At 38.1% G+C, this 14,581-nt stretch overlaps 1 protein-coding gene across 1 annotated transcript; it reads left to right on the plus strand.

Annotated features, from left to right (window-relative positions):
* LOC132543566 (putative protein FAM47C) lies at positions 1 to 1,458 on the plus strand. Its single transcript, XM_060207081.1, has one exon. The coding sequence runs from the start codon at positions 1 to 3 to the stop codon at positions 1,456 to 1,458; it is 1,458 nt and encodes a 485-aa protein (XP_060063064.1).
* Positions 1,459 to 14,581: the final 13,123 nt, after the last annotated feature.

Raw genomic sequence — 14,581 nt, forward strand, 5'->3', positions numbered from 1 at the left:
ATGGATCGAGACATACAGCATTACAAACCTCGACCCCGTGATCCAGACATACAGCATTACAAACCTCGACCCCGGGATCGAGACATACAGCATTACAAACCTCGACCCAGGGATCCAGACATACAGCATTACAAACCTCGACCCAGGGATCCAGACATACAGCATTACAAACCTCGACCCCGGGATCGAGACATACAGCATTACAAACCTCGACCCCGGGATCCAGACATACAGCATTACAAACCCCGACCCCGGGATCGAGACATACAGCATTACAAACCTCGACCCCGGGATCGAGATATACAGCATTACAAACCTCGACCCAGGGATCGAGACACACAGCATTACAAACCTCGACCCCGGGATCCAGACATACAGCATTACAAACCTCGACCCCGGGATCGAGATATACAGCATTACAAACCTCGACCCCAGGGGGACATACAGCATACAAACCTCGAGATATACAGCATTACAAACCTCGACCCCGGGATCCAGACATACAGCATTACAAACCTCGACCCCGGGATCCAGACATACAGCATTACAAACCTCGACCCCGGGATCGAGAGATACAGCATTACAAACCTCGACCCCGGGATCCAGACATACAGCATTACAAACCTCGACCCCGGGATCGAGATATACAGCATTACAAACCTCGACCCCGGGATCGAGATATACAGCATTACAAACCTCGACCCCGGGATCGAGACATACAGCATTACAAACCTCGACCCCGGGATCGAGATATACAGCATTACAAACCTCGACCCCGGGATCGAGACATACAGCATTACAAACCTCGACCCCGGGATCCAGACATACAGCATTACAAACCTCGACCCCGGGATCCAGACATACAGCATTACAAACCTCGACCCCGGGATCCAGACATACAGCATTACAAACCTCGACCCCGGGATCGAGATATACAGCATTACAAACCTCGACCCATGGATCGAGACATACAGCATTACAAACCTCGACCCCGTGATCGAGATATACAGCATTACAAACCTCGACCCATGGATCGAGACATACAGCATTACAAACCTCGATCCCGGGATCCAGACATACAGCATTGCAAACCTCGACCCATGGATCGAGACATACAGCATTACAAACCTCGACCCCGTGATCGAGATATACAGCATTACAAACCTCGACCCCGGGATCCAGACATACAGCATTACAAACCTCGACCCCGGGATCGAGATATACAGCATTACAAACCTCGACCCATGGATCGAGACATACAGCACTACAAACCTCGACCCCGTGATCGAGATATACAGCATTACAAACCTCGACCCCGGGATCCAGACATACAGCGTTACAAACCTCGACCCCGTGATCGAGATATACAGCATTACAAACCTCGACCCAGGGATCCAGACATACAGCGTTACAAACCTCGACCCCGGGATCCAGACATACAGCATTATCTTCACATGAGGTTAAATGTCCAATGCTCTTTTGACTTGATCGAGGAACGAGAATTTTATTGTTAATAAAACTTTTATTTGTTCAGTATTTGTTTGCTTACGGTTTCTTTTGATTTTAAACTAAATCTTACATTGATTTTTATTTAAAACTTTATACATATGTTTTAATCAAAGTACAGGCAAATATATCGAAAACATGTGAAGTTTGAAGAGGACAATGGAGTGTGTCATACAGTTAAATGTAGTGATCAGCGGATCGAGTCGTAAGTTACTTAAAACGAAGTCGGTACATGTACCAGAATTAGACGGGTAGATATGACTTGTAACCGCAGTATTATCCCACAGGCCACAAAGTCGATCAACCATCCCGTGAGTCATACGCTTTTAAATAAACATCTACAAACACCACAATGAATTGTGACGAAATTTTAGCTCTGAGTAAAAGTCATTTTTGAGAAATTTCTAATTGTTAATTGTCACGGAAAATATCAGTGATACTGTCAGAAAAAAAACACTGTATTCATTACATACGTGTAATTGCGTGCATATTGTTCTATACTTTTTCAATTCAGGCTTAGATATTTATCGTTATGCTGGTAATATAATATTTCTTTTAAGTGCAGGCGGTTTTTTTTTTATTTCGTAATATATCGACGGCTTTATCAGTGTGTGAGGCACTGGCGGGAAAGGACGGCTTTATCACTGTGTGAGGCGCTGACGGGAAAGGACGGCTTTATCACTGTGTGAGGCGCTGACGGGAAAGGAGAGTTCTGGGTGAGATGTGGTTGGAGGTAGTAGGTTTGTTTGTTTCATATAATCACTTCTTGGGAAAATATGTGGCGGATATTGGATTTGGCGGAAGTTGCTGTATAATCTCTAACCAATGTTTTCGATGTTATGTACTTTGCATAGGTTCACAACAACCTTTAATTTCATTTCTTGACATGTCAAGGCAAATTTATAGTCTAATACCACACTTACTCACCGTAAACATGTGTCATTTCTGCGGTAGGATAAATGACCAATGCTTTCCGAACTTGTCATCATTGTCACATGGCAGTAAAACATCTTCCGGTTTTAAAAGGGTTGCTTACTCATAACAGCAAATAATCGTTTGACTAATCGACATTAAATGGCATCACAGCAGAGTATATATCCGAGCAAATCATTGATTCTCTCTCATTTAGTTAAGACATTGAGAGCTGCTTGCAGGCTGCTCTCTGATGGAGTATTTCACACAAGCAAATAAAAAATGTATATTTAAAATTTACATCTTATTAAATACTTTGAGCAATGGCTGATATTTAAAGTAAGCGGTGCCGACTAGGAACGAACACATTTTTGACAAGGACATGAGGCAATGTTGGTTTATCTTCAGTTTGAATATTCAAAAGTAAATATTGACCTACATAGAGACCATTGATATTTAAAAGTAGTTACATAATTGTCTCGGGTCTTTTCCTAATTAATCCGTACACCTTTTTCAATGATAAGCAGAGAAATGTTCTATTTTTAACGGAAATATATCACATCGGGTTAGAGTTTCCAGCGGCAGAAAAATATTGTAACATTGTCAACTGACTTTATTCCGACGTCATGACCAAACAACATAGTTCAGTGTACTAACAGCAGTAAAAAGAGGTAACTGTGGCGTAAAGTAACAATTAATATAACCTATAAGTCAAGGTAAACCAAACAATAGCCAAGTCAAGTGAAACTTAAATAAGAGAAACGACACCGGACTGGATAGTGACAAAAATGTGTCTGTGAAAACTTATATGTATCACTTATACACTGCTATGACCTTTCAATTCAATATGCATACAAACAATTTTTTTCATTATTTTGTTTTTGTTATTTCTATCAAAAACATTAATGTGATTGTACCAAGGTAAGTGACAGTAATACCAACAAACACGTATCTCTGTTACGAGTAAAACTATTACATTCCTGTGAATAGATTAAAGTTTTGCACCTGCACAAGTGTAACGCGTACTGGACCATGTGTATATGTGATTCTTTCTGACAGACCAGTGGGTCTAGGAAGTTCATGTGATATTTATGAAATGATTGTAAGTTTTCAATTAGGCGTGTCTTTGGGGAGAAAACGTGTGAATAGAACCAGTAAATACTGTATAACATGGGAAATTTGAATCGATTAAGTACAATTTTTTACTGTATTAAATATACAAAACTTAATTAGTAAGTCACGTTCCTGACAAAATAACTTGATTTTACAACACGGTAACAATTCACGTGATGACGTCATCACAATTGAAAATTTATCTATTGTGTCTATAATGTTGGGACCTCTTTTTTTCATACTAGTCATAAATTAGCCATTTTATCTACTTAACGAGTACATTTTATATAACTATTCTACTTTCAAAATTTGTAGCCTTGGGTCCACATCAGAAAGGTATTATATTCCATTTTCATTAAAGCTTTAATTATACACACGTCTAGTCTTGTTGTTGGTGTTGTTGTTGTTGGTCAAGAAACAAACAAATTTCACCTGTAAACAATTGATTAATGCGCAGATTATCCGGGTTTTCGTTAAATCCCGCGGATCGTCGTCGCTTTGGTTATTTTAGATTTTGAATGTTTTCATAAGAAACAGATGTTTTCCTTATTCAACAAGCGATTGACTTTCGTTTCATTCAATATTATGAAAATTTTACACCTATTAGGGAAGAATTTGTCGTTGAGCTGTTTTTCCCGCCCTTGTTTCGTTTCCATTCACATTTTAAAGCTAAACCCTTGTGACTAATCTGTAAACTTCACACTTCTTATCAAGCTAAGAAACTTCTTAGTATCTGAGCATTTTTTGGTCGAAGGACAGTCTAATCATGGTATGGTTAATTGCACTGCATTGTGACTATCGTTACTAAGAACTAACACCTTTAAGAACTAAGCTGCTTGTTTACCTAGGTAGACATACATGTATGTTGTTATTTTATATTTTAAAGGGAATTTCTTCTGGTTACAACACAATAACGTGTAAATTGTTTGTTTTGAAAACAGAACCAGGAGTTTGAACTCGAATTTAATCCCTCCCCCTAATTTACTGTGGAATGTTTGGAACACGACTAAAATCCTTTGCTAAATACACAACCATCTTAACAATCGTTTTGATTAACTCTTTTTATAAATTGGGAAAAGCATTTTTTCGTATACTTTATCACTTGAACAAAGATAATGAGTTTATTGTGACCTCACACGATGCCAGAACAACGACAGCTATTGGTTTAGGATTAGTGTAAACCGTTCCGACAGCCAACACTTTTTGTTCAGGGACGTGCAAAAATGTTACCTTCGGCGTTTCTCGAACTCATCAATTTCGCTTTTAATGCATGGTTATCTTTTTAGCTCTGAAATCCACAATTAGAACTGTCAGCAATTGAAATGATTCCACATAGCTGTCATAATTATACCGTCCCAATAGAACAGAAATACTTTATTGATTGTCATCGATATAATTATGGAGAAATGTTATAAAAGTTTTTTGTTTGCTGGCCGTCTTTTTACAATAGACAATGTGAATACATATTTAACTGCTGGTAACCATGTCAGGAATTCCACTCATCAAATATCCCACCAGCAAATTAAAGAAAACAAATTAATTTTACACAATGAAAACTGAAATATGGGTCAGCATTCAAAACGCTCAAAGCTGTCGTGCGTTCGGGTCGTAAGTCCTTGTATGAACACTAACTAGATTTCAGACATAAAGGTTTCAAGCTTAGAGCGATATTTTAATTTTCAATTACGTGTTAAGAGATTTGTGTTATACTAACAACAGGTTAAATTTTCCGCTGGTTGTGCAATATGTTATTTATTACTCAGATACATGTTTTTAATTGGGGTGTACACAGGGACGTGCGAATTCGATTTGTTTTCATGGATTTTATTAGGACATAAAGATGAACATTAAATTTTGAAAATGAGGAAAAAAAAAAAAAAAATCTTGTAATCAAATATGTCTTTTGTACATGTTTTACATTGGAGAGTGTTTGAGTATCAAAATCTCCAACACAAGCTTCTGTGTGTATTAAGTTAGCGCCGGTCCTACTGGAGAGATAGTGGTGTTTTAGCTATTTTTACAGAAATTCAAAAGTTTTTTTCAAATTGCATGTTTAACATAAACGACTGCTTTGATGGATTTTACAGGCTTGCTTTAAAGTTTTTAAGAAATGAGTGTTCATACCAAACAAGACCTAATTGATTTCAGCCATGCCGATCCACGTGTCCCTGTGCTTTACTCTTCGCGTGACCATGATACATAACGATTCATGTTCACTACTGGGAAATGAATCTATTCACGGCTTTTTATCGCAATGTTTCAGACTAAAGTTCTTAAATAATAAAAGCATATTTCCTTGATTCAATTGCTCAGTGACATGGAAAAGTCGAGGTTTTCTAATTGTCACAAAATATGACCTGGTTCGATTTTATATAATTATCACTCCATCGTCACGCAAGGTGTTATATCTACACACAATTGTTATATCTGTGAGAACGATACCATGAACAATATTTAAATTACCATATGACGAATGTATACTTGGAACAAAAAGTCGTGAGAAACAGAACGTAAATATCCGTGCTGAATATTTCCCAGCGGCCTGTTTTTCATTACTCTTGATTTACCATAACTTTATTTCGGCACTGAACTCAGCTAACTTGATTGAAGCAAGCCAAATTAATGGAGAGATCGATAACGACCGACTGATAAAAGATCAAATGATTGATTGATTTATTGTTGTTTCTAAATAATTACAGTTCATTCAGCGATCTTAACCTGTTTGTGTTTATCAGGAAGCTGAGACACGGACTGGTCCGTGCTGATGTGGTTGTACCTTGGCTAACACACTCTTCCCTAATCAATCTGGATGGCATGCAACGGACCTCTCGCACGTTGTTCAAGGAGGTAGTCACCACCTGCTTATAGGAGACCCCGCCTCACTCTGGGTGCTCAACATACAAACAAACAAACAAGCAATATTTCATAATTGTTTACGTTTATCTTCCTAACGTATCGAGACTAGGAAAGGCTTACGAGAGAAACTGCCGGTAGCCGACGATTTTTGATATATACAACGAAGGTTAAAAGTCATAAGAGATGGCCTGTATGTGAACCATGACGAGAGGGACACACCAGCATCTGGTCTAGTCTAACTAGTATTTATACATGTTTACAAGCGCTAAACATCCTATATTGGATTTATAGATTGTATACAATAATAGAGAGCGAGGTTCGGTTACAATTAATGACATAGTATGGGGTGTGACGAGAGGTTTATGTACCACCGGACACCGAGAAGAAGGGCGTGAATGGACATCTGCTCGTCCATCGCTTTATTTCCTTGGTCAATACGCAGGGACACAAATTGTCCCCTTGTTGGTGATGAAAGGATCACAATACTGATAACTCTTTGATCACAAAGGTATCAACAGATCTGTTTCCATGGTGATGTATATATAATCCAGTCGGTAACAATGACAGGCAATTTCTCAGTAGCTGGACAGAGGTGAATGTACACGGTATTGAATTGATAAAAAACATCAGTTTGATATGAAAGCTATTCAAAAGTTCGTTACCTAAACAAGTCGAAATCTCATTTTCCAAAATAATGACATTTTAGTCACAGAAAAGGTGTTTTAATCTTATTTTTTTGCATGTATAGTATTTCAATTGCCAACAACAAACAAATATGCCGGAGAGAGATGTCCTCATTAGGATAAGCTACCTTTACCTGTCAGAGAGTGGGGTTCACAAGGATGAGTCTACTGTACCTGTCAGAGAGTGGGGCTCATAAGGGTGAGCCTACTGTACCTGTCAGAGAGTGGGGCTCATAAGAGTGAGTCTGCTGTACCTGTCAGAGAGTGGGGCTCATAAGGGTGAGCCTACTGTACCTGTCAGAGAGTGGGGCTCATAAGGGTGAGCCTACTGTACCTGTCAGAGAGTGGGGCTCATAAGGGTGAGCCTACTGTACCTGTCAGAGAGTGGGGCTCATAAGAGTGAGTCTGCTGTACCTGTCAGAGAGTGGGGCTCATAAGGATAAACCCACTGTATCTATTAGAGAGTGGGGCTCATAAGAGTGAGTCTGCTGTACCTGTCAGAGAGTGGGGTTCATAAGGATAAACCCACTGTATCTATTAGAGAGTGGGGTTCATAAGAGTGAGTCTGCTGTACCTGTCAGAGAGTAGGGCTCATTTGGATAAGCCTACTGTACCTTTCAGATAGAGTGGGACTCATTAGGATAAGTTAGATGTGCCTGTCAGAGAGAGTGGGTCTCGTTAGGATAAGCTAACTGTACCTTTCAGAGAGAGTAGGACTCATTAGGATAAGCTAGATGTACCTGTAAGAGAGAGTGGGACTCATTAGGATACGTTAGATGTGCCTGTCAGGGAGAGTGGGTCTCCTTAGGATAAGCTAACTGTACCTGTCAGAGAGAGTGGGTCTCCTTAGGATAAGCTAACTGTACCTGTCAGAGAGAGTGGGTCTCCTTAGGATAAGTTAGATGTGCCTGTCAGAGAGAGTGGGTCTCGTTAGGATAAGCTAACTGTACCTGTCAGAGAGAGTGGGTCTCGTTAGGATAAGTTAGATGTGCCTGTCAGAGAGAGTGGGTCTCGTTAGGATAAGCTAACTGTACCTGTCAGAGAGAGTGGGTCTCGTTAGGATAAGCTAACTGTACCTTTCAGAGAGAGTGGGACTCATTAGGATAAGTTGACTGTACCTTTCAGAGAGAGTGAAACTCATAAGGGTAAGCTAACTGTACCTTTCAGAGAGAGTGAGACTCATAAGGGTAAGCTAACTGTACCTTTCAGAGAGAGTGGGACTCATTAGGATAAGCTAAGTGTACCTTTCAGAGAGAGTGGGACTCATTAAGATAAGCTAACTGTACTTTTCAGAGAGAGTGGGACTCATTAGGATAAGCTAAGTGTACCTTTCAGAGAGAGTGAGACTCATACTGGTAAGATAACTGTACCTTTCAGAGAGTGGGTTTCATTAGAATAAGCTAGCTGTACCAACAAGCCAATTGCACTTGTTTTTTCCGAGCTCTGTTCATTGTTGGTGGGGGTCTCTCCTCTATACCCCTTTCAACCGTAATAAAATACATAATAAGAAATTCGAGTCTTTACAATACATTTCGTTTTGATATAATCTTTAAACGACCACTTAAGACACAGAAACAACATATGTATACGTTGTAATCGTCACCCAGGGTTCGGGTATCACCTTGGTGTCGTTTTCCAGTATATGTCCGCTCTGACCCTTGGTCAGCCTTTTGTGACGAGGTTAGCAACTTATTTCATGATCAATAAATTCAAGGTCTACGGATAGGGTTACATTGATATGTTTTAATGGAATTCGTCATAGCATGTTTTTCTTGTCCTGGCTCCCAGAAAAAGCTATTACGGATATGAATACAGTCCAAATTGTGTCGGATTAAGGGCGCCGTGCCTTAAGTCGGGTGTATTTAAGACCTAGCACGCGATTAGATGTTGGAGATTACATATTATATACTAATTCAGTCTTTCGATCATCCTACTGTATCGTGCACAATGATTCCTCGTACGTATTTTCATCTTCCGTCTACGCAGATGAAACAGATGAAACAGAAATCAATAAAAAATCTTAAATCCATATCAAGGTATATCTAGCGTGCTAGAAAATAAGTATTATTCATGCACGAGTTGTATTCGCCCACGCGATCGAAATCGTTTCTTCTTCGCAATCACGGTATTACCGATTCAAACTCGATAGACGTTTAGTTGCATGTGTACTTAACACAAGTAGTAACTGTCAATCAAACGAACCATTAACGCTGAACTGTTATACATACAAGTACTCTTCAACCAAACTCTAGTGTCCTAATGGTGATCTATTCAATTAATGCTTAGTACTGTGACCAATGTCATGTTTATACAGAGTACCGCGTTATAACATGTAGGGTTGGTCAGCATAAAAGTTACAACATTTTACTGTCATGTGACAGGGCCCGGTTAGTCAACAGACATCAGAGTTATTCGGGCTAGAATTTTACTAGTAAGTCACAGGGCCTGGTTAGTCAACAGGCATCGGAGTTATTCGAGCTAGAATTTTACTGTAATGTGACAGGGCGCGGTAAGTCAACAGACCTCGGAGTTATTCGGGCTAGAATTTTGCTGGCAAGTGACAGGGCCTGGTTAGTCAACAGACCTCGAGTTATTCGGGCTAGAATTTTACTGTAATGTGACAGGGCCTGGTTAGTCAACAGACCTCGAGTTATTCGGGCTAGAATTTTACTGTAATGTGACAGGGCCTGGTTAGTCAACAGACCTCGGAGTTATTCGGTCTAGAATTTTACGGGTATGTGACGTAGTCTGTATCAAAGTTATTGTAGTTTTAATTTTTTCAGTATGTGACTTGGTAATCAGTATCTTCGACTAGATTAGAGACTTTGTAGAGAAGTTTGTGAATTTTTGGCGAATGTCACTACAGGGCGTCACGACAGGGCGTCCAGTATTCTGAGATAAACAGCGCTGGATTTATATTGATAAATGACAATACAATTAAAATACTGGAAGACCATTAGTTTTTGTCGGGATCTATTTTCATTGATTTCGTGGTAACTCCTTACCCACGAGTTCATATGTCCATGAACTGTTAATATTAGTACAAGTAGATTTATCGATTATTTCATCCACAAAATCAAGTGTCCATTAATAGTTTTAAAAAAACTTCGACAAATGAGTACCGTGAAAATATGTGATTCACTGAATATGTCTGTAATGCGCTGCAAGGTGAATCATTTTTCGATCCTGTAAATACAACTCGGATTATATTTACATTTGTTATGTGTGACGTTTCCCCATGTCTAGAGTGTGATGGACTTGTCTTTGTCACTACCTTATCAAGGACATGACGTTATCACACAAATTCATAAACACGTGCTCATATAGAACAACATATATCTCGGACAGGAGAGCACAACACACAGCTCATATTTGACGCACTCTGGAGAAGTAGATTTAGGCATTACGTCATCGTATACCCTATGCACAACCATTCGATAAAATTTACATTGCGGATAAAATAAACACTGTTTAATTCAAGTGATTCATCACAAACAAACATCATTTTTATATAATTGACGTCTATCAAGTGTTATCACATGCTATCTGTACATATTCAATCATTAATCTGTTTTAATTTCATCAGCTGATTTGACAAATCACCTGGTGTCATCTCGCTCTAACGTCACATGGTCGCAGTTATCAGACAGAGGAAAATTACTGTTATTGTATCGCGTGCGGCCTTAGATGTGACGAATCACGACACTCGATACATCACTGCCAATCATTTTTACATGTAGGTTTGTTATCATTTCGTCTCAAAACCTTTGGTTTATAAGATAATTTTACAAATACGGTCATATAATAGTTTATCATAACAATCTCCCTATTCAATGACGTATAATCAGTTTTTTTATTTTGTATTTCGGTGAAAGTATACAAATAATTATCGTCAAACAGTTCATAATTTACGAGACTCGTATCAAAATTTAACATTTCATGGGAACTTATTGGGTTCAATGTACTTGCACTATAGTCCAGACTTCATGCCATTTCGTTTAAAGTTTAAACTTAGTGTTACAACGACAGTCAGTTACTTTTGTATTTGGATACAGTCAAAGATGGATACAGCAGACGTATTGCTGTTTTTATTCTGAAATCGGAAGTGATCACCGACTTTGATCAATAAATATCGTACATTTAAAGCCCCAATATACGTAACATTCACGAAAAATTTAGTGTAGAATCACACATAATTATTGAGATATTCTCTAAGATGTAGTTAAAATTAAGTTATTCAAACAATAGTTACCATGACTTTGTGCATAAAGTATTGATATATCAGCAGTTGAAACTCGCTATTTGTAAACACACCTCCATTTTAAACACGCCGCCATCGAAATTACGATTATTGCCGAATCACGTCGGAAAGTTCATGACCTGATCTCGCGAGAGTTGATGTTTCTACTTATAGAGGAAGAACATGCAGATATGTCTTCGGTAAGTTTTTGTTTACAAACATTGTTTGCGAAGTCTTGTCGTAGACTTGAGGTATTCCTGTGATAAACATTCAGTTTTTGGGAAATTAATAGAAGGAATAATTAGTTTAGAAACGATACGACGCACAATTATAACGTAAGAATTCAGAACTGGCCTGATGTATGATTGGAAAAAAGGAAGCGACTGGTGAACGTCTGTACTGTGTCTGCCATGTTTACACACGCGGAATATGCGCAATGTCATCGCTACGAGCGGTAATGTATGAATTATTGTGGGTCCCACCTTGTTTATTTTCAATTTTTATTTAAACTGAAAACAGTCAGTTTTATTTTCCTTAATTAAAGGAAAGTATTTGTTTTGTTACATATATTACGGGGAAAATAAGATAAAGTTTGTTTTTTATATTTTTATAGTGATCTTTACGTATATTGGGGCTTTAACAGCGGCCTCAGGATTATTATCGTCTGACATTTCATAACAAAAATCGCTCTTTAACCTGGTGTTTCCAATCCAACTGACACGGAACGGAGCACGGTAGCAACACTTAGCAACACTAATAGTCTGTTCCATCACAAGACAAACATTTTGGCGACTAAGACAAGACAGACTACGATTCCAAGTATATAATGCACGAGATGTTTGTTCTCGCTCATGCATATCGACCAATTATCTTTGAGTATCTAAAAAACATGCAGGAATGTTTGGCGAAATCCTGTTTAAAAGAAAGTCGAGCTAGAAATAAAGAAAGCATATTGGTCATGAGTCATTTAAGTTGTGTTTTTTATATGTTATTTTCCATGCAAAGAATGGATACTGACAACTTTGGCTAGAAATCAGATACATATGATAGACAGGTATCGCCAAACACGAATACGTGCCATCGAGAAAATGTCGTGTGGAATCGAAGGTCATTTATCATAAGCAAAGTTGATTTACGCAAATAGTACAGTTGTAAGTCTGTAAAGAATTTTTGTAAAATGTTCTGTGTATTTGATTTGACATATTTGCTGCGGAATGTCGTTATCTCGAGCTCGGCTTATACAGTATGATATGATACTGGCACTACACAGCACGACCGCCCTCTGCCAACAATGTGTGCCCAAACAAAATCTCGTTTCCAAATCCATCACACTTCAATTGAATCAAAGCTGAACTGCAAATCTATCGTAACGAACTCGTCTGAACATTTTCACCCTACCCCTACTTTACCGTTTACGTATATAAAGCTTTGCCGTAAAATCTGATTATACGACTTTGGCGTCAACAACGGAATTTTAATTTCACGTGTTTCCAAAAAATGTACTCATTAAAAACAATTTGATTGCAAATATTACAACTTTAGAAAACTTAACGAATATATGCATTTCAAACGTTACATTATCTGAAACAAAGTTTATATGTTTTGATTCTCTCCGGGTCGTGTTACTTGTATAGGATAAGTCTTCTGAAGTAGCTAGCCTCACAGAACTTATGTTTGTAAACATAACAGAATTAAAATCGTTTTGTAAATCGTTTTTCCATCACGCAAAAAATGTATATCATTTGGATTTTCTTTTATAAGTAAACTTGGGGTTCTTTGATGCAATGCTCTGTCAAAAGCAATTATAGAACATTATAACACACCATATATCTTACTTGAAATTAAGCATACGGAGACAAATATTTTGGAACAGAGGTAAAATTTACATTGTTGTCATTAAAACAGTACATTAGTTTTTTCAGACTGGTCAGTGTGCGTCATCCGTCGTGTAAACAAACCTTCGTCGATCACCAAAATAATGTCACCTTCTCAAAGAGATAACCGCGGTAACTTAGAATTAGAGACTGTTTGGATTCAACATAGCAATATGTTACAAATGCCTGAATAGACCATTACTGGAGTGTCCGTTCTAATGAGATGTCTAGTAATAATGCTATTTGGTTCCTTTCAAAATCGGCGTCTAATTTGCTGCTCTTTATACATGCAAAGCCATAAAATCTCTTAGGTTACATATGTTATGTGTATACTCCATGCGTAAAAACCTGTCTTCGGCGTTGTTTTAATTATTAGCTTGAAATGACTTGTCCGCGATGAGAGAACTATATGGATACGTTTAGTTTGACTCAATTTAGAAAGCTAATTTCCGTAATGCAACTGGAATGGTGTATCAACATAAAAAATAATCTACTCTCGTCAGACACGAATGCATCTCGGATCCTACGCGCGGAACTTTGGAAGACTGTATGCATGCTGTTGGAAGATCGTTTTGATTTAGAATGTGTTTCTAACTTTCATCACTTTTTCTACGTTGGTAATGTCAATAGAATAATAGTCTTTTTATAACACGACCAGTAGAAGACTCGAGTGTGACGTTTCGATGACTAAACGACAAATGGCCAGTGTGAAGCGTACTGACGTACGGAGTGTAACAGACGGTAAATCTTCTACCGGTTGTGTTACAAGAACTTTTAATTTACGGTATCGAATGTTGCATTGCGTAATTCTGGTGAAATCTGAAAACGACATCGTCAAGATGGGAAACACGTTATAGCGCATTATCACGCATTCTAGAGCTGCAAATCACATCGTAAAATATGCATAAGTTCATCACTATGTAGTAGAATGGTATTAGCAATTAGCGCTACATGGGTGAAAACATATTAGTCTGTTAATTATGTATCTCACAGGTGTTTCACGAAAATCGAAAATTTTCAAGCTAAATGTCAGCTTCCGAAAATCTAATCGTTTACAAAAATAGTTGATTTGATTTAAACATATTTTATTATCAGGAACAGATAAAAAGATCAGACCAAGTTCTAGCTACTTATTAAATCTTCTCCACAAATAAAATTACAAATTTAATTTATGTACTGCACGTGACACAAATTTACACTACAAACATGAAAATAGGTAATTACTAGACGTACAATTGTAAGTTTAAATCATTTTATCGAAAGCAGGAAAAGATAAGAAGATAGAATGAAAAGATGGGGAAAGTGCTTATATAGCTTTTATATCAATTCAGTTCGTTTCCCCAGTATGCATTTAGGCGTTATTAAAAAGCACGATGAACTACTGAAAAGTGCTTCGT

This window comes from Ylistrum balloti, unplaced genomic scaffold (assembly GCF_031769215.1).
Source record: "Ylistrum balloti isolate Yb309-2 unplaced genomic scaffold, AGI_CSIRO_Ybal_v1 Utg369758, whole genome shotgun sequence".
Classification (NCBI taxonomy): Eukaryota; Metazoa; Mollusca; class Bivalvia; order Pectinida; family Pectinidae; genus Ylistrum; species Ylistrum balloti.